Source organism: Grammomys surdaster, unplaced genomic scaffold (assembly GCF_004785775.1).
Source record: "Grammomys surdaster isolate TR1022 unplaced genomic scaffold, NIH_TR_1.0 325, whole genome shotgun sequence".
Classification (NCBI taxonomy): Eukaryota; Metazoa; Chordata; class Mammalia; order Rodentia; family Muridae; genus Grammomys; species Grammomys surdaster.
Genome location: NW_021604744.1, coordinates 2,538,069 through 2,565,999, shown reverse-complemented (window position 1 = coordinate 2,565,999; position 27,931 = coordinate 2,538,069). Strand labels below are relative to the sequence as shown.

Sequence of the window (27,931 nt, the reverse complement as noted above, 5' to 3'; positions counted from 1 at the left end):
AGCCTGTGCATACGAGTGAGTGAGTGAGTGAGTGAGTGAGTGAGTGAAAAGGTGAGGATTTGTGTGTGTGTGTGCAGAGGTGAGCCTGTGCATACGAGTGAGTGAATAAAAAGGTAAGGATTTGTGTGTGTGTGTGCAGAGGTGAGCCTGTGCATTCAAGTGAGTGCTCATACACTTACCTATGCAGAGGTCAGAGGTCAACCTCAGGCGGCAGTCCTCAGGTGCTATCTACCTTACTTTAAGAGAATGGGTCTCTTACTTGCTCTGAGCTTGCCCAGTAGGCTGGCCAGCCTTGGCATCTGTCTCTGCATTCCCAGTGCACCACTGTACCCTGCTTGTTTTCATATTTCAAATATCAAGGCTCTGAGTACAGTGAGAAAGGTTTACAAAGATGAAGGGTTCTATTAAAGGTAGGACTGATGGACATTAAAGGATTCAATATAGTACCCAACTCAAGTGTGATTTTTAATACCTTAAATGTGACTAGTCTAAACTGAAGTGTATATTAAGGGTTCAGACTAAAGTTTGTAGGCTTAATATAAAATTGTCATCTATACCATTTCTATTTTCACATTAATTATATAGTAAAGGAATAATATGTTGAATATATTTGGTGAAGTAATGATATTGGAATTCCACCTTTTGTAGTGTTTTTAATGAGGCTAATGAAAATTTACATACATGACTCACTACATTTCTACTGGATAATGTGATTATGGGTCCTACGTAATACAAATTTGATAATCAGGGGACAGGATTTTTGAATCATAATCTGAAAGGCAGAATTTTGGTCAAAGTGTACATGAATCTGAATAGGACAAAAAGACTAGTACATCAAAACCACAAATCTGATCCACAGAACTTCATCTGCTAATTCAGGGGCATGTGTGAAGGCCGAGAGATACAACCGCAGTAACACAACCAGACTAGTATTCTAATTAAGCCAGACACAGGCCACCACTTAAAACGAAAACCCATTATAAGTGTTTAATTAAATGTAAAGGCTCTTGTTGCCTCTGTAAGATTTGTACATACATTCAAAGGAGATGATCTGACAATTCCAACAATCCACCACTGTAAACTGACCTGATGAAAAGGGTCGTCTCTATATTCTTTTTTCACACATGGATTTATCTGAGGATTTCCCACATCTGTCTCACTGGTACAAGATGAACGGCATTCTGCACAGTGTAACAAGTCTTCCCATAATACATCTTCAGTTTCAGATTCTGGCCTTGTACTCTCAGAATCCTGTCTGGAACTTGAACAGCGAGAGCTGCAACTAGTACCCGATTTAGGGGCATCCTGAAATCAAGATATTCTTTGACATTAATACAATTTATGTATTCTTTCCAACTCAAAGGATTTTATCAGAACCATATACAACAAACATACTGTCACAAGACAGTAAAAGAGAGAGCAAAACATTAAAGTACAGATTGATTTTTTTTATGACTAGCAAAAAGATGCCCTCTCACTTGATTTTATATTTCAGGTCGGATGTTACTCTATATGCAAAAGGTATGTCTATTTTCTCTTAAAATTTATAGGAAGTTCAGAATTCCAGGTGACAGAAAGTAGACCATGTTCATATAGCATAGATCTCCAATATTTCCTGGTTAACCCAAGGCCTCCGGTGCTCTACCATGAAGCAATGCCCTAAGCCCTTGGCTTTCTGACATGTTTACCCATGTAGTTCCAACTGGCTTTGGGTGTGCAATACAGCCCAGGTTAGCTTAAAAACTACAATCTACCTGCCTATACTTCATGAGTACCAGGACTAGAGACATGTGTCAGCAGCCTGACTTATTTCAGTGGAGCTGTTCTGTTATATGCATATCTGTGAAAACAGACTTCATCGTATTACTCCTTTCTCAAAGCTTAAATGTGGCAGTCAAAAACCAAGAAGAGGATTGTCATCTTGTGTTTTTCAAGAGATTCTATGGTACACAGTAGAAAGCTAAACTGCCCAGGTAAAGGACCTATAAAAGACACTTTCCATAGTCTGTTACAGCGTTTTATACTGCTGGTATTGTCCTCAAGACCTAGCATCTGGTGGTTCTAGAAATCTGAGTCATCTTCAGATTTATTACATATCCAAGATGTTACCTAAGTAATTTTTTTTGTGTTCTTTTCTCTTCTTCCTGTTTTTCCTCTTCCACTCCCCCCACCCTTTCTCTTTCTCTAAACGAAAGAGGGCCTCATATAGCACAGGCTGGCTTTGAACTCCTACGCCCTGCTTGCCGCAGCCTCCCAAGTGCTAGCATTACCATGCCCAGAAACAGGCAATTTCTATTGACTGACTTTATCCTCATTTTTAGTTTATAAAATAAACATGAGTAAAACTGATTTAATGTAAAAAAAAAAAAGTTTACTGAATAAAGTCAAAGCCTATCCTTACAACCAGGCCAAATTTTAGATCTGTTAATTAGTTTTGTCCTCTGCCTCTAAGGACTGTTAATCTGACTATTTAAGAGAAAAAAAAAATTACAGCCTGGAAAGATGGCTCAGAAGTTATATGTTCTTCCAGAGGACTTGGCTTCAATTCTCAGCACCCTCAAAGAGTGTCACAACTGTCTGTAGCTCTGGTCCCAAAGCACCTGAAGCCCTTTTCTGGCCTCCATAGGCAGAAAAGTGGTTACGGGTCCATATACTCAGGGAAAACACCCATACACATAAAATAGACACTAAAAGTGAGACATTGCTATTCATAGCTTTGTAAAATGTAGAATGGCCCACACCTAAAAGCCCTCTCCTTCTTTATAGACTAACTTTCCCAAAATAAAGCTGTCCTTTTACTCTTCTAACCACAGTCTTCTACCATGGCGTCCCAAAGTTCCTTGATCAAGTTCAAACTCCATTACCCAGCATCCTTTGTGTACAGCCTTTTCTCCAATCACAGTGTTTCTGCCCTTGACTACCTTCTTACAACATAACATTACTCCTGCCTTTCTTTAGAGAGATGTGGATAATTGACTAATTACAGTTTATATACTTTAATGCCTTCTATCTAGAATAATTACATCATCACTGAAGTGAGTTATAGTCAGGACATTTTTTTCATGTATTTTCTAGATCAGTAATTCTCTCTTAGCTGTTCATGCAATAGTCTCACATACTTGGGATCACAAAGACAGAAACAAACACTACTTTTTTGTTTGTTTATTATTCTTACTACAGATAATAAAATACTTTGAATGAAATGTACTATTTATGATCTATTAAATGCACACCCACTATTAATGGGTATTAATATACTGATAACCATTTGTGGAAGAGAATATGAAAAAAGAGGCAATTTGTTTTCAAAGAAATGAAGAGGAAAATGAACTTAACATAGCAGAAACTACCTGCTGGCTAGCTTTCACAGTGCCATAGAGTAATATGTACTCTGCTACAGGAGAATACCCAAGTGCTGGACCCTACAGGTCATGATACAAGATGGTCCAATAGTGGTGCAGCTGTTATAGGAGTAACCAACTGCTTTGAGTTTCCACAAAGAGGGAGTCATGCTTGCTACTATAAATCTGGTCAAAAACCCATGGTTTGGGAGGTTACAGGCCCCTGGGGAAAATTTACTACTGTTGTTTTGCTAAATGTTTATACTGTTAAATGGCCTTCTAAGTATTTATGTTTATAATAATAGATTTGTGTGGCTCTCAACCCTGGCTAAAGAGGAGTTTTATAATAAACAGCAGTGAGTATTAGTCAAATGCTGAGAATGAATGACTGTTGAATGCTCAGTCCTAAGTGGAACATCTATGTCACCCCCAACCTCCAGGTGCAGGGTACCATAGATGAGGAGGTAGAAAGACTAAGTAAGGGCTGGAGAGCTAGGAAGAGGGCTATGGAGTGCTCCTGTCACCGAGCATGACCTGGCTGCTGCACTCAGGAACTCAAAAGCAGCTATGGTTCACCTTTACAACAGATGCTAAGTCAGCACTGCAGCTTGGGCCAGGGAGGCGGTCACGGCCCAGCCCCAGTTAAGGACTCCATCAGTACTGAGGGCTTCGAGGAAAGGGGAAGTCAGCTGTCTCTCGTGCTCTGGCCCTGCGTGCCCATGCTCCAGGGGATGACTCACATGCGTATAGACAATAAAATGATAGATTCTATGGCTTTTTTGTTTTGTTGGTTTTTGTTTTGTTTTTTAAGGAACATGAAGGTAGGAAAGCGACATGACAAAGGCTGTCTAGGCAAGAGAAGGAAAAAAGGGGAGAATATGATGAAGATATATATGCATATGAAAATGTCAGAATAAATAAAAATATTTTTTTAAATAGCACAATGTAAAATATATAGTCAGAGCAAAACCAGCCTGTCTTCTAAAAGACTTCCTGAAGAACTTCAGATAAATAAATGTCACTAAAGTATAAAGAGCTCACGCAGGTCTCACTTGGAGACTTTGATTTTTATTTTTTATTTTTTTGAGTTTTTGAGATAATTGCCCTGGCTGGCCTAGAGCTGGCTTTGTAGACCAGGCCTTGAACTCAGAGAGATTTGCCTGCCTCTCCCTCCTGAGTGCTGAGATTAAGTGTGGGCACTACCTTGCCCAGGTATTATGAAAGCTTCACTAAGTAGAAAGTCTTTCCAGTAATTTCTAATGTTAACTTGCTTCCTTATAGTTCTCAAGATCCTATTTTAAGCATGAGTGTTTTGTCTTCATACACGTCTGTGTACCATGTGCATGCCTGGTGCATGCAGGACAGATGAGGTGGGTCAAGTCCCCCAGAACTAGAGCTATGGATGGGTGTGAGTCACTATATGGGTGTGAGTCACGTATTAGAAATCAAACTTGGGCTCTCTAGAAGAATAACCAGTGTTCTACTGCTGAGCCGTCCCTCCAACCCATGTCAAACATTTAATAAAGGTAGCTTATTATCTAATGCTAAGTTTTGATAGAGATGTTCTAGTCATTATTGAAATAAAGTGACAAAGTAAGAGTATTGTTTTTAATTAAAACTAATAGATGAGAGCCGGGCGGTGTGGTGCACGCCTGTAATCCAGCACTGGGAGGCAGAGGCAGGCGGATTTCTGAGTTCGAGAGTTCGAGGCCAGCCTGATCTACAGAGTGAGTTCCAGGACAGCCAGGGCTACACAGAGAAACCCTGTCTCGAAAAACCAAAAAAAACCAAAAAACAAAAACACAAACAAAACAAAAAACAACAAACTAATAGATGGGTTTATGAATAAGGAAGCATTTATAATTCTAACTGTATTCTGCCAAAAATATTTTACAATTATTACATTACAGATATAAACTCCAAAATAATTACCAATGGTCTTTACATTTAAAAACAAATTTTATGTAACAACTGTTTAGTCTAAAAATAAGAAATACTGTAAATTAAAAAACAAACAAACAAACAAATCAGTTCAATCTAACCCTGGCTTTTGAGTACAGTTTTGGCTCCCTAAAGTAAAGATGCATAAACGGTCTCAAAAAAGTTTGGGAAAAAAAAAAGCTCCCCAAGTCATTTAAATAGCCTGACTCCAAACCCACATGTTCTTTATGAAGATCTCCATCACATGCTTTCTTCATTTGTGAGAATATAATCTACTATAGTAAACTGAAGAGCAAACAGGACGTAAAAAGTCCACTCTCTAGGATACATTCTGCCTTCTAGTTAACCAAGTAATTCTACCAGTCCCTTAAACAGGAGAACCTCTGGAGTCAGCACACACAGGGCACAGTGGACAAGAGCAAAGACCAGGGACGAAAGGCCTGGACATAGAATGGTAGGGTCCTCGCACTACCTCAGGTAGGGGACTGTACATGGAGTGACAGGGTCCCCACGCTACCTCAGGTAGGGGACTGTACATAGAGTGACAGGGTCCCCACACTACCTCAGATACTGACACACTTATTTCTCCAACAGTCAAACAACTTCTCTCTTTTAATTGTTAAAATTATTTTATAGCAGGAAAGTATATTCAGATTGTTTTATATTTGACTTCTAGGTCACCTGAAAAGACCCTCATATCTCTGAGAGATTTATTGTTATTTTGTATATTTCCTACAACAAATAGGAACTAGAATCCAGTCCTTTCAAGAAAGATGTTGGTTAGTTTATTTTTATTTTGTGTGAATTTTCTTCTAAATTGGTAACTGCACAAGGTGATAAACACACCAATCGTGCTGTGTTTAATTCTACGAAATGACTGTTTGTCTGAGGGGAGGAAGGCTCATTCTTAAAGAAGAAAAACAGAACAAAACAAATATCTGATATGCTGTGTATCTAATATGAACCCCCAAATGGGTTACAACCCACAGATTGCGATCCACGGTTCTAAAGGTTTGTTCTCTTTTAGAACATAGCCTATAAAACTGGCTCTGTTTCTAAGGTCAAATCTGAGGGCGCTGAATATAATTGTTTAAACATCATTTATTTTAAACAATTTACTTTGTAAAAGAATCTAAGAAGATTTCAATGTATATGTAATGTTTACTACTAATGTTAAGTAAGTTAAAATGTTTCTTTTTAAAAGGATTCACTTTTATTTTATGGGGTATGAGTGGTTTCCCTGCATGATGTGTGTGCACATGTGTGTACGCTGCCCAAGGAGCTGAGAAGTCGTCAGATCCCTGAACTGGAGTCACAGCGGCTGTGACTTAACCCAGGTCCTCTGCAAGAGCAACAAGTGCTCTTAACTATGGAGCCGCCTCTCCAGCTCTGGTTAAAATATTTCTTAAGAAATATTTATTTAAAATCTAAGTTTAGAAGAAGAATATCCTGCTCTTCAAGAATTTCTGTAATTAAAATCTGCTCTGCAAAGAGCAAAGATCACAGAAGCAAAAGTCCCTCCAAAGTCATATAATTATGTAGGAAACGTGTCAAATAGCCCTCTACCTTGCTTCCAGTGCCAATAAACTTCTAACTGCATAAGGTAACATTTTCATGTCCCAGGTTTGGTTATTTGGTTTAAGAGCAGGATGTGGGTGACAAAGCAGTAAGCTGGTGTACTGTCTTAGTATGTCTAATGCAGTCCTTGAGGGAAAAACAACCAAAGCCCAAGCAAACTCTAAGAGAGGACCATGTGCAAGTAACTGTCCTAGCAGCCTGAAGTAACTCATACTCTACCTCAGGATAACACTTGATGTTTTTCCTAAGTATAACCCAAAACCTTCCAGAAGAAGAAAATCTGTGTGTTTTTGAAAAGACTAAGGGTAATGGGAGCTGGCAAGAGGTGACAAAGGCACATCTTTGAGAAGTCAATACTAAATAGAATAACATTACTTTTCTGTCTAAATTGTTTTAAGTCTAGAGGTATCAGAAAATTGGGGAAAGGTCTGAGAAAACCAATAAGCAAAGAAACAAATTTATAAAACAGAAAAACTGAAATCAAAAAAGAAAATTACTGAATGTTGTAATAAGGGGAAATTAGGAACTGTCAGTAGCATCATGAGAGAAATTACCTCGAAATAACTTCACTATAATGAACTGTGGAAAGACTGACATGAGAGCTGGCAGACTGTCTCAGCTGGTAAGGTCACTCTGTGGCAAGCCTGACAATATCTTAACAACCTGAGCTAGATCCCTGGAACTCACCTGGTGGAAAGATAAACTACCACAAGTTGTTCCCTGACCTCCACATGTACAGAAGAGGCACTGCTCCTAAACAAGTAAACAAGGAAACAAATCTAACAGTAAAGAAGCACCTAAGTGAGTGACTCTTCATAGATATTGCAAAAATTGAATGTACATGAACAGCTATTGATCAATGGATCAATGCTACATTATCCATCAAGACTATAAAATGAAGCTGGTGTGGTGGCCCACCTTAAATCTCAGTATTTGGAAGTTAGAGACAGGTGAATCTGGATTAGAGCTAGCATGGTCTAAATACCAACTTCCAGGACAGTTAACAGAACATAGTGAGATTCTTTCTTAAAGAATAATAATAAATGATAATGATAATTTATAAAACAATAATATATTAATAATGGTGGGAAATATTTCAATAATAACACTCAATTATTGAAAGTAACATAACGCAGTTATATGTGCATTTAAGTAAGGTCAAACTGTATACCTCATTTGCATAATGCTTTTTATAATGATGTGCCTTTCTATTTCGAAGACTGGTCTCAGAAGTTCTGTTGACATGACAGCGCAATGGGTATCCTGTTTCGGGACCTTCCTCACTGGATACTTCATCAGAGACATTTGTTATCTTTCTTTGGGTATCCTAGTTGGGAATAGACAAAGAGAACTGTAACTTCTGACTAATATCTGTGCTTTAAAATGGCAATCCTTTTAAAATTATACAAGTAAGCATATATCTCTATACCTTCAAAATATCTTCAAAGCCACCAAGAAACTGATTTTCAGCAAAAATATCTTAAAATTAGTGACTATACTCTTCAATATACATTTTCTTTTTAAAAGTAATTCAAATAATTTATCAAATATTATTCTGTAACATTTTGTTCAGAAAAGAAACTGAAACATCTTACGGAAATAAGAAATGTGAACAGACCATTTGAAAGAAACTGAAAGACCTGAGAAAAGTATTATAATATTTTATCAAGCTAAATGGTCATCAATTATAAGATCCATCACTGATGTAGTAATAGTTACGAGATGGCAAGAAATGAATAGTTGAATGTGCATACATTTCTCATACATTATATATAAATCAACTGTAAGAGACCCACATTTTAGATATCCTGAAACTGATCAAGAGGTGTAAGCTCTACTAACATTTTTTTCCACATATCTCAGTAGTAAACATTCCTCAGTAGGCAATATGTACCTGAAAATACATGTGTGAAAGATATGACACGTTATGTTCATAGTATCAGACAGCTAATGCTTGAGTACTCAATTACAGCCAGACTAAATTGCTTACTTGTGACTTATAGCTAATATTACAAAATGTAAGTACATGCACATTAAAAGATTTTTCAGAAAATCTTTTCATCCCTTCAAGAATGCCCACTGTCATATTCCTAAATGCAACATCTTTTAACTTGACCACACTTTTGAAAATTAGTAAACACAGATTGTGTTTCATACACACTTGATTTTGGTGATGCCCCTCTCTGCTCCTCCCTTCAGCTCTGTCCTATGTCCAAGCAAAGCTGCTTGTTTCCTTCCTGGAGCAACCTTGCCTCTGCACCTCCACGTGTCACAGTATGTATCTTACCCCCTCCATTAAAGGTTTGTCTTCCCTTTTCACTCGGCACTTTCTACCTAGACTCACTCCTACATAAATGTACAAATATACAGATTAGATTCCCACGAGAGGATAATGCAACTGGAAAATAGATAATAGATAAGATAGATTTAAAATAGATTTTAAAAAAAGACAAATGCAGTATTTGTCTTTTTAAGCCTGGGTTACCTTGCTTAATACATTTCCAGTGCTACCCAGTTTCCTGCAACTTACGCTTTTCTCCACTGCTGAATAAAATTCCACAGTGTGTATACACACACATGTACACACATGTACACATATATGTAGCACATTTTCATTATTCACTCATCTGTTGATGGATATCTAGGCTACATTCATGTCCTTGTCATTATGAACAGAGCAGTAATAGTCTCTCTGCAGGATACAGAGTCCTTTCAGTATATGCCAAGTAGAAGAACAGATAACATGTGAATTTTGTTTTTGTTTTTTTGATGAATTTCCACACTGCTTTTCATAATAGCTGCCCTAGTTTAGACTCGCACCAGAAAGGAGTTAAGTTTCCTCTTTCTTCATTATCACCTGCTGTCATTTCTTTTCTTGATACCCACTGTTGACTGTCAGTAAGTATGATTTTTCTTTTAAGATTTATTTACTTAATATACAGTATTCTACATGCATGTATGCCTGAACACCAGAAGAGGGTACCAGATTTCATTATAAGTGGTTATGAGCCACCATGTGGTTGCTGGGAATTGAACTCAGGACCTCTAGAAGAGCACCCAGTGTACTCTTAACCTCTGAGCCATCTCTCCAGCTCCAGTAAGTATGATTTTTAAGGCATATATACTGGCTGTGAATATTAGATACTTTTAGAACTATTTATTGATTGCTATTTCTGTTTCTTCTTTGAGAACTTTCTATTCATTTCTTTGGCCCACTGGTTGACTGGTAGTTTCGGGGTTTTTTTTCCCCCTTGGGGAGAGAGGGTGGGGTAGATTTTTACAGCCCTTTATGTATTCCAGATAGTAACCAGTTATCTAAAGTATAGCTGGCAAAAGACTTCTCCTATTCTACAGGCTCACTGTTCAATCAGGTTTTACTATGCAGATGCTTTTTAACTATATTTGTTCCATTTGTCAAATCTCAGAGCTATCTCCTGAGCGTCTGTCTTGGGTTCTAGGAAAAAAATTCCTGCCTATACCTATATTGTGAAGTATTTTCCCCTGGTAGTTTCAGTTTTTCATGTTTTAAATTAAGATCTTTGACCCACTTTGAACTGACTTTTGAGCAGAGTGAAAGATACAGATCAAATTTCATTCTTCTGAAGGTGAATATCCAGTTCTGCTAGAAGTATCTGTTGAAAAGGCTCTTTTCCAATGCATGTCTCTGACAACTTTGTCAAAGCAGAAGTGTCCAGGGCTGGTGAGATGACTCTGAAGTACTTGTTGCTCTTGCAGAAGACCCAGGTTCATTTTCCAGCACCATCACAATGGCTCACAGCATCTGTACCTCTAGTTAATTTCAGAGGACCTAATGTTTTCTCCTGACCTCTGAGGGCACCAGGCACATACATGGTATATACACGCACACACACACATGTATATGTGTGCACATGTGTGCACAGAAGCAAATAAATTATACACATAAAACAATATAAGTTATACACATAAAATAAATTGTACACACAAATTTAAAAGTGTTTGTAAAAGGCTTAATGAGGTGTCTAGAGCTGTGCAAATTTGTCCCCAGGTTTTTTACCATGTTCCATTGGCCCACATGTCTATTTTTGTGGAAGCAGCATGCTGGCTTTTTCAATACAGCCATGTGATACAGTTTAAGTCAGGCAACATGATGCCTACAGCAATACTGTTCTGCTTAGGATTGCTTTGGCTATCTATGTTCCTTTGCATTTACCTATGAATTTAGCATCCACACGCCCTCCCTCCAGTTCTTGGGGATTGCATTAAGCATAGATTATTTTTTTAGTCTACCCATTTTCACAATATTTAATGTTATCAGGAGCATAAATCTTTCCATTGCCAGGTGTCCTCTTAAAGTTCTTTGTAAGTATTTTACATTTTCACTGTAGAAACTATTATGATTGTGATATTCTAATTTCTTTTTCAGCAAGTTTGTTACTAGTGTATATGAAAGTTACTGACTTCTATATATTACTTTTGTATCTTGCAACTTACAATAAGTGTTTATCCTATATAAAGGTTTTCTGATTGTAAATCATGGTGTCTTTTAAATACAGACTCATGCCATCTGCAAATAAGGATAAATTTAACTTTTCCTTCCCAATGTTAATTCCTTTCATATCTTTCTTTTGTCTTATCATTGTAACTAAGACTTGAAGCATTACACTGAGTAATAATGGAGTGGGCCCCTTCCAATCACATGCTTCAAAAACTAGAAAACCCACTGAAAACCTACATGGAACCATGAAAAATCCTGAATAGTAATCTGGATCAAGAAGAACAGAGACTTCACAAAAGTAATAATAACATATACACTGACACTGCTGCAATTCAACTCATTACTGACTAATAAGGAGATAATTAATTGTGCAGTCCATAAAGACAACAACATTTTGTCTTGTGAAGCAGCAGAAAAAGAACTGTAATAAGTCAAACTCACAGTGTGAGTCTTTCTGCATTGGATTTTCATATACTGAATTATACAGTATTATTATGATTATTATTACTGTATTATTACACAATATGATGCACAGATGTGTGTGTGAGAGAGAAAGAGGAGAGACGAGAGGGAGGGAGGGGGGGGAAGGGGGAAGAGAGAGGGGAGAGAGAGAGAGAGAGAGAGAGAGAGAGAGAGAGAGAGAAATAGTTCTCATAGTCTAGGAAGAGGAGGATCAGGGGATGAATAGACAGTGCCTAAGGAACACAGGAGTATGTATGGATACAAGGAATAACTTATTTTCTGTAATCACGGTTGACACATTACTGCACATTTAAACACAGAAAGGGAAAAAGATTTTTCAGTGTTCCCAACATATTTTAAGCATCTGTATTGTAGTTAATAATCACTCTGGAATGTATGGAGTTATACTTGTGGTCATGTTTAGCCACATTGACCTGATCTTCAGTGTTTTCACTATTATTCATGGAAGGTCACAGAATCCATTTCAAAGAAAACATTTGCTTTGAGAGCAACTATTCCTCCATCACTTCATGCTAGTAGATATAAACTAAAATCTGGGACCAGCACTGACTTTGGCAGGAACACTCCTTGGAGTCTGTGTGACCCAGGCTGTATCTTCTGGTCGAATAGTTTCACACTGAGGTTCATGGTCCTGTGTTCCATCTTCACTGCTTTTTACAGTCCTCTTCCCATCCAGGGATACATAGCCATTGTCAGTCTCAGTGGACTTGTCAATTGAATTCTTTGCCTTCTTTGATCTAAACCAAGAATATTCAGAAATGTGTTAATGTAGACTTAGCTCATTCTGGATGGTTTGATAGAAATTAAAATCTGGTATTACATAAAGCAGTATTTTTCAGAATTTTAATGGCTACCCTTATATTTTACAGTAAATGAAAAATATATCAGATACAATGACCATTCAAATTAAAATACTAGTTCAACTTATGGTAGGTTTTAAGGTCTTACAAATAACAATTCACAAAGAAAAGCCCTAAATTACAGAATGATTCTTAGTCCATATCACCTGGTCTGTTGAAAAGTGTCTAGAATAAAAATTTTGTCCAATATGTTAGGGTTAACGTATTTTAAGCTTTTATTTTAAAAGATTTTCTCTGAAGTCTCATCAGATAAGTTATAACTGATGACATAATACTATCTCAAATACTTTACCTTTGTTATACACACATATAAGTTCTTTGATAAGTTCCTTTTAGTATATAATAAAAATATTAAGATCTTTTGTAGCAAAAAAATTATGGAAAAAGGAAAACAAAGAATAAAGATATAAATCTGGCAAAAGTAAAAATGCAGAACATAAAATTAATCAGAAACCTCTCTCACACACCAAAAGAATCGCTTTAAAAACTAACTGATGACCATGTTTATGGAGCCTACAAGACCAGAATTAAGGATATTGATTTAGAGGAATAAAATATTTCTAAAATATAATGTGGGAAATAACTTTTAACAGAAAAATGTTTGAGGAGTCTTAAAAGACTACAACAGCTGAAAGTAGTTTCCAACAGAAACTTTTAGTGAAAATAAAGTGTGTTCAATGTAGAGTAAGCCTTTCATAAAATGCAATTTAAAAGCATTTTTATTTAAATAAACCCCTTTGAATTTTTCTAAAGCATATTTTATAAGAAAGGAAAAATAAAATTACTATAATGCTTTATGTAGACAGGTTTTCAATGCACTCGACTCTAAATCCTAGTGACTCTGTTCTATGGGCATCTGCTTCAGAACTGAGCCAGTAGACCTGAGGGACAGGAAGGGAAAGCAACTGGGTGGAGACGCTACAGAAGCGAATGGAGGGGACAGGTGGTTGGTGTCACTGGGCAGGATGAAGAATCTACTCAGACACTGTTCGAAAATGCTGCAATACCCTTGTACGCTAATTTTTAAATAAATTTTAATTAACTTTTTTAATTAAAAAATTGAGAACTATGTGAAGCTTACAACTTACCTATTCTAAATGCTGATGTTTGAATCAGAAAATAACACAAAGAGGTTACAAAGAGGTTATTTTACCTCTTTCACAAAGAGGTGAAACAACACCTCTTGAAGCCAATTACAATACAAAATTGTCCTTAAACATGAGATGATTTATACTATCGACAATTCTTCCAATTGCCTCCCCTTTTCAGAAACTGCCCATTAGGATTTTGTCAAAACACAGGAAGTTTTGTCTTACACAAGAAGACCCTCTCCCTTCCTGCTTGTCTGCAGAACTAACAGAAACAGGCAGGCTACATTCCTTTCCACTCTATACACTTCTAATACGTTATATTCAGAGCACATAGCCCAAGTGTTCCAAGACTTGGAAGCCCAATCTCCTAATTCTTTCCTTGTGATCCCCAGTGTTGAAAAATTCAAGAGAGCATCGGCCTCAGATTAAAGATAACAAGAAAATATGCTACAGAGAAAGGGAATGGGGAAAAACAGAAAAACAAGGAAGAGCAAAAGGTGCCTTGTTACCACCTAGGGAAGAACATTATGGTATCAACAATTCCCTGTATTGTCTTTTACTCTACGCAATATGCAGATATAGATTTAAAAAAGCAAATTACCTTAAAATTCAAATAAATTCACAGTATGCTGGAGAGGTACTCATGAAGGCTGATGGGGATTAGAGTGGATCAAGAAGCTAAGGGGAAGATACATAAGTAAAAGACATCTAGAAAGCAGATACATGACTCAGACAGAAAAGCAAGGTAAGCATATGAGAGGACAGAAAATCTTAAGAGTAGTTAAGCACAAAGAAGAAATAGCGGCTGAAGACATATACAATAAATATACGTAATCTAGGTAGGTACAGAGTTAAATAATACACCCTAAAGTAATTGATCCATGCTGAACACCCAGATCTTGCACCCAGATTTTGGTTTCTAAACACCATTCTCTTAAAGGGGAGGTTTTCATACTAAGGTCTGGTTCCCTAATTGGTTCTTGATTTGTCAATAAAGAAGGCGGGAGCCAACTGCTGAGTGGAAGGAAAATGCAGACACAAGGAAGGAGAGGCCTTTCTGCCATGCCTTGGAGGAAAAGGGAGATAATAATCGTGTAAGGCCTTGGGGAGAGCTAGGGCCTTCGGCCTCCACTCCGGAAGGGTGGCCAGGGATGTGGAAAAGAGATGGAGATAATAAAAAGGGAAGGCCATGCCTAGAAAGCGGGAGGTATCTGTATATATGTCTTTTATCCATGGATTCAAGAGTCTCAGGGTAAGACCCCTCTAGGAGCAAAGGTGGGTAGAAAAGGAAACCGAGTTAGGGTTGGTGGCAGCTATCCTGGAGCTGAGCCCGGTGGGACAAAAGGGAGCAGGTTCCTGGGCAAAGGTGGTAGCGTGTTTTTAAAGCTGCACGCAACAATTCTCCTTGAAGAAGTGTCTGATTTGAGGGCTGGAGCCGATGTACAAGCTGAAGCTGGAATACTCTGGTGTGTCAGAGATAAGTAAGTGCTCCAAGAACAGTCAGAACTTGTTAGGAAGACAAGGAAACTGTTCAATGGTGCTCCATGAACTCCGCCGATGAAATTTAGGTCAGCTGAGTCACCAAAATACATCTTAAAGTAATAGCAAAACAAAAAGTCCTGGGTAAACATGTGAAGGTGCCAACTTGAAGCAGAATGCCAGCTCAAACATGAGTGTGGGAAACAACCATGTAGAACAAACAACGATTCAGACCGAGAGTGAAAGCGCGTGCCCGTGTAACCTTTGATCCTTGCCACACTTCTCAGTGCTTCTTGTTCTCTGTGGTCCCTACCTCATTTCAACGTCTACATGCGTTTTCTCATCTCTTATTTACGCTCATATAAACGTGAAAATCAGAATCCACGTTAAACAGAATATGCATCTTTTATCTTCTGAGACTGGGTCATCTCACGGAATATAATACTTTGATTTTCCATCTGTTTTTCTCCAAATTTCATAATTTCATTTTTTTCTTAGGAGCCAAATAAATGGATCTATGTCACACTGCCACAATCCACTCTTCTGCTAACATACACTGTAGCTGGCTCCCCTTCTGCTACTGTGAATAACGCAGCTATAGGCGTGGATGTGCAAGACTCTGTCTGAGACAATATTGCATCTTCGGAAACCTACCCAGGAGTGGTAGAGTTGGATCACACAGTAGCTCTACTTTTAACTGCAGGGAGCCTCCACAGTGACTTCCAGAGTGGCTATGCTAGCTAGCACTCTCACTTACAGTAGATGAGGGCTCCTCATTCACCACAGACGAGGAAGCATTTGTTGTGGTTTATTTTCTTGATGATGGTCTTTCTGACTAGGTGAGATGGGAACTCCAGTGGTTTCCTCTTTCCCTAGTTGCTAAGGAGGCTAAACTTAAAAAATAAAAATGGTTATTTGGTTTCTTCTGAGAACTGACTGATCATTTCATAGGATTTACTGTCTGGCAGTTTTACGTTTTTGGTGTTTACTTTCTAAATCTTTACTTACATCAGCCCCTCTGAGATTTAGCTATAAAAGGTTTTCTCCAAGTCTGTGGTCTGTTTGCTTTGCTGACAGTTTCCTCTGCCACCCAGAAACTTTAATTTTGTGTGTTTCTATATACTGATTCTTGAAACAACTTAAAAGAAATGGCCTTATGCATTTTTCAAGAACTTATTATATCTAATTACTTATTAAAAACTCACCGTTAGCCGTGCAGTGGTGGCATACGCCTTTAATTCCAGCACAGGAGGCACAGGCAGGTGGATCTCTGACTTCAAGGACAGCCTGGTCTACAGAGTAAGTCCCAAGACAGCCAGTGCTACACAGAGAAACCCTGCCTTGAAAACCCCAAAACAGCCTTCCAGTCTGGGCCCGAGCACTGAGCAGATCCTGGGCTGCAGTTCTACACCCAATCTCACAAATCCCAGAGGAGGCAGGCCCCCAGGAGCTCTAACCTGGGCAGTATCTTAGGTACAGAGACAGCAACACCCACCCCAAACAGGGAGTAACTGGGACCCAATGGGACCCAGGAATTCACTTCTGGCCCGGAGCACTGGTTCCTTTCTGTCTGCACCCGAGTACTGAGCAGATCTTGGGCCCTAGCTCTAACCCCAGTAGTAACACGGACCCCACAGAGTTCTGAAACAATCAAGATAATAGGAAAGACAGGCTCCAGTCAGAGACAGGGCAGGTAGCACTAAGGAGATCCAGATGGCGAAAGGCAAGCACAAGTACATAAGCATCAGCAACCCAGGGTAACTGACATCATTAGAACCTAGTTCTCCCACATTAGAAAGTCCTAAATTCCCTATATCATCAGGAAAGCAAAATTCAGATTTAAAATCACTTCTAATGATGATGATAGAGGACTTTAAGAAGGGCATAAATAACACTCTCAAAGAGTTTGAGAACACAGGTAAACAGGTAGAAGCCCTTAAAGAGGAAACACAAAAATCCCTTGAAGAATTACAAGAGAACACAACCAAACAGGTGAAGGAATTGAACAAAATCATCTAGGACATAAAAATAGAAGTAGAAACAACAAAGAAATCTCAAAGGGAGACTACCCTGGAGATAGAAAACCTAGGAAAGAAATCAGGAGTCATAGATACAAGCAATATCAACAGAATACAAGAGATAGAAGAGAGAATCTCATATGCAGAAGATACCATAGAAAACATTGACACAGCTGTCAAAGAAACGCAAAATACAAAAAGTTCTTAACACAAAACATCCAGGAAATCCAGGACACAATGAGAAGACCAAACCGAAGGATAATAGGTATAGATGAGAGTGAAGATTCCCAACTTAAAGGGCCAATAAATATCTTCAACAAAATTATAGAAGAAAACTAACCTAACCTAAAGAACGAGATGCCCATAAACATACAAGAAGCCTACAGAACTCCAAAGAGACTAGACCAGAAAATAAATACCTTCCGTCACATAATAATCAAAACACCAAATGCACAAAACAAAGAAAGAATATTAAATGTAGTAAGGAAAAAAGGCAAAGTAACATATAAAGGCAGACCTATCAGAATTACACCAGACTTTTCACTAGATACTATAAAAGCGAGAAGATCCTGAACAGAAGTCATACAGACCCTAAGAGAACACAAATGCCAGCCCAGGCTACTATACCCAGCAAAACTTTCAATTATCATAGATGGAAAAACGAAGATATTCCATGACAAAACCAAATTTACACAGTATCTTTCCACAAACTCAGCATTACAAAGGATAATAGCAGGAAAGCTCCAATACAAGGAGGGAAATTATATACTAGACAGAGCAAGAAAGTAATCCTCTTCCAACAAATCCAAAAGAAGATTAAGCTGAAGTTATAATTTCTTAAATGGTATAAAATTTACTTTGATTTCAAATTTAAGGTTTTCATTGGTATGAGTTTCGTACTGATATAGAAGTGAGATTAATATTGTTACTCTCATAAGCATTGTGCCTATATAACACATTTAGGAATACAAGGCTTAGACCCAATCCTTCTTTAACTCTTTTAACTGATTCAAGATGGTTAGCCTGTGAGTTAAGGGCCTATAGCAAATTCATGGCTCTGAGTTTATTGTTAGGGTGTTTTCTATATTTTATTTAGAAATAGCTGAGAGGAGTTAACAGACAACAGTCCAGATTGCCTTACATGGATAGTTGGCATTCAAAACATCAGAAGTCCACAGAATTGATGTTACAAACATTTCGGTATTAAGGTTCATTTTGATTAGAGACCTGTCTGCTCCTGACAGCTTTCTGTCTTGGATTGTAAGAAGAAATTGAGCATCTTTGGAGTTACTCCAGTTATGGTGAGACAGCCACTAGGCAAGAATTGCCTCTTTTCATCTACAGACAAATTACTGTCCAGAAAAGGACACACTTGCGGAATAGTCGACTGAATATATCTGCCAAGACAGAGTAATCAGCCCTTAATAGTTCTGCATCACTAGGTCTGTCAGATGATCCTGGGCCAGAAGGCTGAAGATCGGATGCTCTAACGTTTTGTAGGATAGGGACTGTCCAGGTGTTCAGAGGTCTCTATAAATTGGCTAAGTTTTAGAAGCTATGCTTTATGCTTCCCATAATTTCAGTTAATTCAGTCATTCTGGATTTCTAATGGGGTTGAAGACTTATAGTCTCACAGCCAATCCCAGCTATTTACTTTGAGAGAAAAGATTTGAGAGGATGGTTTTCAGCTGACATTCATTCTAAAGCCAAGAAAAAAGCCAGGTTCAGAACTAAGTCTTTTAGTTAGGAGAGATGACAGCGGTTCTGGTTAGTCAACAAAATGATGGACCGGGTATTAGGTCTATCTTGTACCTTACTGATACAAATTAGTATAGTTATGTTCTAATTGTATTTTGAGAGAAAAGTTTTATTTTAACAGGAAGGGTGATATGTAGGAGGAGCTAAGGTGGAAGGAGTAAGGAGAGGAGGAGGAGAAGGAGAGGAGTAGCTAGGTGGGGAGAGGGGGAGAGAGGAGGAGAGGGGGGGAGAGGGAGAGAGGGAGGGAGGGAGGGAGGGAGGGAGGGAGGGAGGGAGGGAGGGAGGGGAGATATGGAGGAGGATGTTCATGTGTCTCTGCCAGTCAGAGATAGTTGGTATATTATCTAGGATGGGTATTAGGTTATACTTCTGATTGTATGGGCATCTTGTTATTGGGCATTACCAAACTTATAAAGCCTTTGATTAACATTTAGAAAAAATAAAATTAAATTAAGACTTTAAAAAAAAAAACGACAAAAACTCAGAACAAACAAACAAACGCAACAAAACTCACTTTGAAGGCCTACCTGAAATAAGGACACATCCTTCCTGAAGGTACTACTAGCATCCACTCAATCCATTCTCTTCATAGTTACAGTACTGTTTGGTGGATTATATGCAACTCATCTCTACTAGGTTAGCTTCATGTTTTGTTGTAGGCAAGTAGCATAATCCCTAGACTGACAAGTCCTTAATAAATATGGTGTTTATTAATAAAAAAAATCAGTTATTTTATTAACTGGATTTTAAATAGAAAAAAACTATAGATATGAAAATCTCACTTTTATAGCCAACAATCACAGTCCTGCCTTCTTTTGGGTGGAGAGACATTTGCAGAATTTTCTCTAATGCATTCTGATTTGTACTCAAGATGTAGAACTCCTGAGTCAAAGCTACTCAAGGGAAAAGAACCGTAAAAATACAATAGTTTAATATTCCTACTTCCTTTGAGAAAACAGTGATTATACTATACATGAATTGTTGACGTATTACCATCTTCACACTGAAAACTTTGGCACAAAAGTTAGTACAACTTTTAAAGAACTTGCTCATGAGATGGGTCTTAGTTTAGAATATAGTGTTTTAACAAGTTTGAGTATTCAGGTTACACTCATCAATAGTCTTCAAACCTCAGAGTACACTGACAAGTAAACTTCTCCTATTATCGTCTGTGGAAGACAGCTGAGTACCTGGCTTATAGGATAAATGACTCAACTTCAACTATATTCAGAAAAGGCCAATTCTTAGTACTTGTATTGAAATTTTCTGGTAGGACTGAACCTATGTAGTATATTTAATTCCATAAATAATATCAATGTATTAAACCTTTAACTTTCACTTTAGTGTTGTAAACAATGAATGAAGGTGCAAATCTCCACAGGCACACTCACCCCTGTAGTGCAAGAAATCCAATCCAGGTCCTTGCCCATGCTCTAGGCAAGTGCTCAACCCCTAAATGTAGGTGAATCCAGCATATTAACTAATGTGTGGTCTGTTTCATTCTAGTAACTGTTTTTAATTCACCAAATTTATTTATATAAAGTTTTCTACTCAAAATCAAGAGCATAATTCCTATTCACTGGTCTACTTTTTAGTAACACGATAGTTAGCTCTTAAAGGCTATGAAAGAAAATTCAGGATGTTTTTGAATTCTGAAGAAGGTATAGAGTTGAAGAACTACAACTCAAAATCTAATGTCTCCTAAGCTTTTTAATGAAAGCTATATTTCCAATGGACACAACAATTCATTGCATTAAATTACTAAACTTAGGAATCTGAGTTCGTTTCTACATTTTTAATTGGCATTTGTTGAGTTTAAGCTGTTTCATTTTAAGAATTAAAGGTATTTAGATATAGTAAGACTTAAAATCAGTTTTCATTCTAACCTCTAGGAGCCATATCACACACACAAGTACCCACTGTGCTTTCTTTACCTGCTCTCCGTCATAAACTAAGATACCTAAATAGAAACTGCTGACCTTTTCCACTTATCACCAGAGAGCACTGTAAGTGTCAGATGCTATTTCAGTTGCTAAGCCTTACACTTACAAAAGCTTTAAAAAGGAGGGCACTCAGATTTCAGAATTCAGCAACAGGGCTTCTTTAATTAACATTTCTCCGATGATCTGTTTGTACCTAATATTTGACATAGTCTCATTCATATGCTGGCAAACCAAAGCCTAAAGAAAACTGTTGAAACGGATTCATGTTTTAAGTTATTTATAATACAACTGTCATAATTAAACAGAGTCAATCACAAGGGAGTTGGACACTATAGAAGTAATGACTAGCAGTCCCAGCCATTTTCATGCTATGGACCCACAAAAGGAAAACTGAAGTCTGGGTCTTATTTTGAGTAGAAAAAAAACAAGTAAATTAAAGTAACCAATCTAAATCTAAACGTTGTCCATAATATAACAGTATCAGGTATAGAAATCAAAACAACCAAATGGCTCCCTGAAAGCTAAATGTATCTCCTTTGCTATTTAAACTGCTCATCTGAAAGTCTTGGAAAATATTTAAGAAACAGATTTTGCAATAATTAAGTTTTTACATCTTATGAAAGAAAAAGAAAATTCTGTTCACACACACACACATGCACACACACACACACACCCTCTCTTAGATGAGACAGAATAGGGTCCAAGTTAAAAACAGAAATTAAAACACATTGTCTTTAAGGAGAAAACAGACACCTGGATTAAGTGCTGACAATCAAAATGATTTTGAAAAAAATCACTTCTAAAATTATAAACAGTAAAAATAAACACAAGATACATTTGCTTAATGCATGGTAAACTTTATCATAAGAGCACAAATGGATGGATGAAGAACTTGGGAAGTAGCAAAAGCTAGTGATGTCTGCAAAGTAACAGAAGAGTTACTTTTAATAAAAAGAAAAGTTATTTCCAGTATCTCTTTCTTGATTATTTAAACCCATATCACTAACTCTTTTTTATTTATTTATTTATTTATTTATTATAAGTACACTATAGCTGTCTTCAGACACCCCACAAGAGGGCATCAGATCTCATTGCAGATGGTTGTGAGCCACCATGTGGTTGCTGGGATTTGAACTCATGACCTCTGGAAGAGCAGTCAGTGCTCTTAACCACTGAGCCATCTCACCAGCCCACATATCACTAACTCTTAACCGAACTAAATATTAATAATATAATCCTGAGCTAGGTTTAATCTGAGATAAATATCCTCTCCTATCTGGTCACTATTTACTGGAGGTACAAACAATGCAACCCCCAGGAGCAAATGAAGAACTTGAGACTGTAGCCCATAGTTTATTCACTGAACTCACCACAGTGCTGATTTCAAATAACTTTAGAAAAAAGAAGTAGATGTAAAAGGCAATACAAATGACAAGCTGTACTAAAGCGAATTCTGATCTACAATACTGATAAAACAATGAACTAATAAAATAACAGAGCAAAATAATACTAGAAAAATTTAAAAAAAATTGAGAAGTCTTCACTACTTTGCTTCTATAAACTCATTCCTGTGCAGACAAACACATTTACACATAACCACAAATAAACTTCATGCTTTTTTTCTCCTTAAACTCTAACACTCTGATTATCGAAATAAAATGTATAACGAGCCTGTAACATTGAAAGTCATTAATTTTCATTATCTAGACAAATATCAGAAAAGGAATAGAGCATCTTTATGTCATATAAAACCTTGAGTAAATACAAACCCTGATAAGAAGAAAGCAGCATGCCAAAGATCTCTGAAGACAGTGCCAACACTGTAAGAGGCGCCTGCACCGCAGCTCTGCACTGCTCCCTCCTGTGTGTTATCTGTGGTACTAGAACCGTCTCCTTCCCTATGGACTTCCAAATGGGCTGCTTTTCTTAATTTCCTTCATCAGAAAACATTAAGAGTGGAAAGTAGTTTAAAATTTTAACAACTATTCACGTTTAAAAAATACAGAACTCAGGAGCTTATTAGTAAACAATGAAGTTCAAGTGTACTAGACAGAATGTGAAGCAGGTGTTCAAGTTCATACTCAGGCTCAATTTGTATGAATACAAGGATACGGTTCCTGCTCAGATACACTGGCAGTCAATGTACACACAATCATATGGATCACACTGGAAAGATACCATTCCTTCCTCATGTGAATATTACTTCTATGTAGATAAAGTAAGCTTTAGATTGGAGAGAATTATAACCTAAATAAGCAAAATAATTTACCTAATGTTGGTGTTGCCTTTCAAAACTGAGATGGGACTTAAATCTCAACACTCCCAAACTATAAATACCACAATGTCTTATCAATAATATCCAAAAGAAATACTGTTCCAAAGCATCTTAAAACACAAGTGCTTTGTGCTTGGGAGCAACTGAGGAGACTTGCGAGGTTTTCTCATCAGCAGGCATTGTTAATAAACAGCTTTGAATAACATTTCATAAACAGCCTTTTTTTCTTGGCTCCATTTTTGCCAAAGAATCTTAGAAACACGGGCTCTTTCTAAGTAGTAGAACTTAGTTTATTCCATCTACCATCTATTTCCAGTACTTGTACTGATGATTAGAAATGGAGAACAGTAAATAAAAATTACTACAGCAAGAACAAACCTCACAGATGTGCGGCACTGAAGTGGGCCATAAACAGATATAGAAATCTGACAACTGGTTCTGGAGTTTACAGTTTTATCTGGAAGAGCTACTTTGTAAAATAACATTATACTCTATGAAGTTAAGAGTAGTTAAAAACAATCCCAAGGGCTGCAGAGATGGTTCAGTGGTTAGAAGCACTTGCTGCTCTTGAAAGTGACCTAAGTTCAGTCCCCAGCACCCATATCCAGCAGTTCATAACCACACGCAACTCCACCTCTAGGGATCTGATGCCTTCCCGGTCTCCGTGGGCATCTGCATACATGGGCAGGCACACAGACACACAAATAAAATAATAAAGGTAATTTTTTTTAAAATCTCATATACGAAGAGCAGATGTCTCCACTGTTTGACAAGCAGTACCTCCTTCTTTTCCCGCCTGTGCTCAGTGGAGGTTTAGGCGTTCTTGTTGAAACAATCTGGCAATGCACGGTTCCCAAAAGCAGCATCAGCCAGACTGGCCCAATCACTTCAGTCAGAGGTATGGTATGTGGGCTAGGAGCGGAACAGAATAACACTATCGCAGCAACTACAAATGGAGAGAGAACAGACACTTAATTATACCTCTGGAGTCACTTACTCAAAACTTTCAAAATTGTTCTTATGATACTTCTTATTAAATTCTTTTCCTGAACTTAAAATGTTTATCCATGTTGCCAAGGCATGGTGGCTCACACCTTTAATCCCACCACTCAAGAGGCCATAGGCAGGCTAATCTGAGTTAAAGGACAAACTGGTCTACACAGTGAGTTCAGGTAGGCCAGGAGAACAGTGAGATACTGTCTCTCACACAGCACCACCATTATCGCTAGACTCCAAATAAGCTCTTGAGACACTTGTATTATGCCCATTGCCTAACCAAAGTATTCAGTAATATCCTGTTGGAACAACACAACACTAAAATACACATACTTAACTTTGTAACGAAGACTATATGAATTCAAATATGAGGTCATTTTTGGTTAGGTTAGAATAAGAAAAAAAATCATACTAATTTCAAGAATATTTATTCTGTTACACAGAAGAAGGAAGTCTTTTACAAAGTGTCTAGTAAGGCTACAAAATGCTTGATTGTAGTCAAGTTTTTGCAGGCAAGGACAGGACCTCATGTATCTCAGCCCCATCAGGAACTAAGATGACCTTGAACTTCCAAGGCTCCAGCCTCCTAATCCCTAACGTCAAACCCCTAGCCCTAACAACCCTAACCACTAGAACTACCCTAACCACCCTAACCCTAACCCTAACTACCCTAACCACCCTAACCCTAATCCTAAAACACTAACCCTAACCCTAAAACCCTAACTCAGGCTAGCTGGCTTCCTACCACCCAAGCAACATCTCCAATCCGTTATTTAACATTTTGAACACAAATAGGCTTGTACATATTTCCCAGGAAACTCACTGACCACTTATCACTTAATCAGAACAATAAACAGAAGAAAGCTTTTTCCTGCCTACATTCCTTAAACTTTCTGGACATAAAACCTTTACAGGCTTATGTCCTGAAGCAGGTTTATTTCTTCTACTTAAGGCACAGATGTAATTGTAGCCTGACACAATATTAGTAACTCTAGGCATGAGTTTTTGCTTTGTTTTAAGATATTTACATGGGTTAAAAAAAAAGTCAAAAATTGGTCCCTTTCCTTCTTGTTGTTATTATTGAGACCAATTCTCGTTAAGTACCCCAGGGTATCCTAACTCCTGGCAATCCTCGCCCTTCCTAGAATGAGAGCTGTACTCATCATCCACTGGATCTGCTTCAATCAAACTGAAGGCTCAGGTCCTAGCACCCACATGGACACTTAGAGTCAAATCCAGTTCTAGAGCATGCAACACCCTCTTCTGCCCTCTGCAGAACCAGGCAAATGTGTAGTGCACATGCATGCAAGCAAAGCACTCATACACATACATTCATAATTTTTAAAAATTGTAAGACCTACACAGCACTTGATGAAATTTTAGAATTGTAGATAATGCATGTTAACAGAAAGACTGTAACATGCTAGGGAGGTCAGACAACAGATCTGTGGCTATGGAATCTGAGTGCTTAGCCTTGAACTTGGTGACTACATGTTTATGGTAGAGATCAGAGAGCCTCAGGTTTTTCAAGTGCCATGTCCATACAGGCAGATGCACTAACTCTGCTGGGTTACTGCAGATACTAAATAGGAATCTGAAAAAGCACTTAGGTGAGTGGCTGGTATAAACAGAAGTTTTAATATAAAATAAGCATGGATCAAATCATACTGGTAGAGACAGAAAATAAGCCGTATTTTATGCAGGAAAAATTAACCTGCAGAGTGGTATTAATAATAAATATATAAAAGGATGTGCCAGGCATAATGCCCTCCAGTGATAATCTTAACTAAGGAAGCTAAATCTGTAGTTCAAGGTCAGCACACCGCACTTGAGGAAGACAGGTCTGTATCTATGTGTGGTTGATGCAAAAGTCTCAGTCTGTCTCTGTCTCTGTCTCTCTCTCTGTCTCTCTGTCTCTGTCTCTGTCTTTTCTTCCACCTCCGCCTCTATGTGGGGTCAGAGAACAACTCTGGGTTATTAGTTTTCCCTCTGCCATGCCACCATACTGGCCCCAGGAATCTAACTCAAGCCCCATTATCTACTCCCCTCAAACATTTTTAATATCTAAATAGTTTCTATGTAACATAGCAATAGCTACTTCAAGCACAGTAACAGCACATGTTTAGAACAAAGCCTTAATAATCACTAAAATATAACATCTTCAGAGTTAAAAGCACATATGTTTCCATTAATTATACCTTGAAGAAGATAGAGAACAAGAAGCCAGGAGAAGATGACCTTCGATGTTACTTGTAACCACCAGCGGAAGAAAAGGGGAAAAAATACAACTCGAACAATCCCTTTTCTAGTCAGAGAAGTCCAAGGACTTTCAGGCTTTGCCTTAGCAAATGCAGACCCTGAGAAAAAAAGTAAACTATAATGGCAGACTCCACTTACTAATCTTCAATTTCCTACAGAGTAAATTCAATGTTTGGAAAAGAAGAAATGCATATAATTATATTGTACTCTATGACTAAGAAATATCTAATATGGGATAGTGGTCATTTTCAAAAGCAATCTTATTCATTCAGATATCATACTCAAAATATACTTTGAAAAAGATTATCAGCTGAAGTAACAGGGTTTCTTCCACCTATTTCATTAAAATAGGACTTATTTTAATTCATTAGGAATTATAATTAGTAAAGGGGGTGTGTCCAATGAGTAAAGCCAGGACTGGGATTCAGGTGCCTGACAGCCATATAAAAAGCCTGGCATCGAGTGGGCAGTCTATAATCCCATCACTCTGAAACTGGACAAGGGGATACCTGGAGGCAAATGAACCCACCAGCAAGTTCTAAGTCAGCAGATCTCAACTTATGGGCCACATCCCCTTTGGGGTCATGAAATTACACAGCAGCTACACTGGGTAGTAGAAAGACTGCAGTTATAAAGTAGCAACAAAAATAATTTTATGGTCGGGGGTTACTTTAACATGAGGAACTGTATTAAAGGGTCACAGACAGCATTAGGAGTGTTGAGAACCACTGCTCTAGGCTAAGGAAGAGACATTGCCTTAGTAAGTGATGGTCCAGGAAGACACCAGACGTTAACCTCCAGCATCCACATGTACACATGTATCTTTACTTCCAGCACTCAAAAGGCAGAGGGGGTGACTCTTGGTGCCTTTAAAGCCAGCATGATCTACACAGTTTAGTTCTACATCAGACAAGGTTACCAAATGTGATCCTATTTTTTCATTGTATCTTTCATTCACTTATTCACTTATTCATTCATTCATTCATTCCTTGTTTGTTTTGTATGCTAGGGTCATACCTATCTGTCAAAACACCCAGCTATAATTTAACTTTAATACTAAGTCCTTACAGTTTGCTATGCAAACAGTAACTATTATTCTTTTACACTATTCCTTGAAATTATATTTCAAGGAAGGAAAACCAAGTTGATGTTTCTATTTTCTCTCATGTGTGCTATTCCTGCCCTCATGTACACTAGAATTGCCTTTATTTCTGCATAGGTACATAGCTACACTACTCTGAACTGTCTCTTCAGGACCACTGTGTATTTACCTGCATTACAGGCATTACCTGCATTACTTATCCAGGACTTACCTCTCACAAGATCAACATCGATGAGGTCAGGTTTCACATGTGCTGTTTTCTTTGGTTTATTCCTTAAGCCCTGCAATACATTAAAAGTAGTATTAGAATTCTAAATATATTGTTTAAAT

The 27,931-nt window shown here is 37.8% G+C and overlaps 1 protein-coding gene across 2 annotated transcripts in view; it reads right to left on the bottom strand.

The window, feature by feature from the left end:
- Phtf2 (putative homeodomain transcription factor 2) overlaps positions 1-27,931 on the bottom strand; it is an 87,291-nt gene that overhangs the window by 21,262 nt on the left and 38,098 nt on the right. Inside the window, exons 3-9 of one of the 2 annotated variants that reach the window (XM_028778112.1) lie at positions 27,813-27,882; positions 26,439-26,597; positions 24,025-24,190; positions 22,739-22,903; positions 12,371-12,557; positions 8,032-8,187; positions 1,087-1,305 (exon numbers count right to left, since the gene is read on the bottom strand). In XM_028778112.1, coding sequence (XP_028633945.1) covers positions 1,087-1,305; positions 8,032-8,187; positions 12,371-12,557; positions 22,739-22,903; positions 24,025-24,190; positions 26,439-26,597; positions 27,813-27,882 — 1,122 coding nt within the window. The remainder of the gene's footprint in view (positions 1-1,086; positions 1,306-8,031; positions 8,188-12,370; positions 12,558-22,738; positions 22,904-24,024; positions 24,191-26,438; positions 26,598-27,812; positions 27,883-27,931) is intronic. The other variant, XM_028778113.1, reaches the window with a different exon arrangement.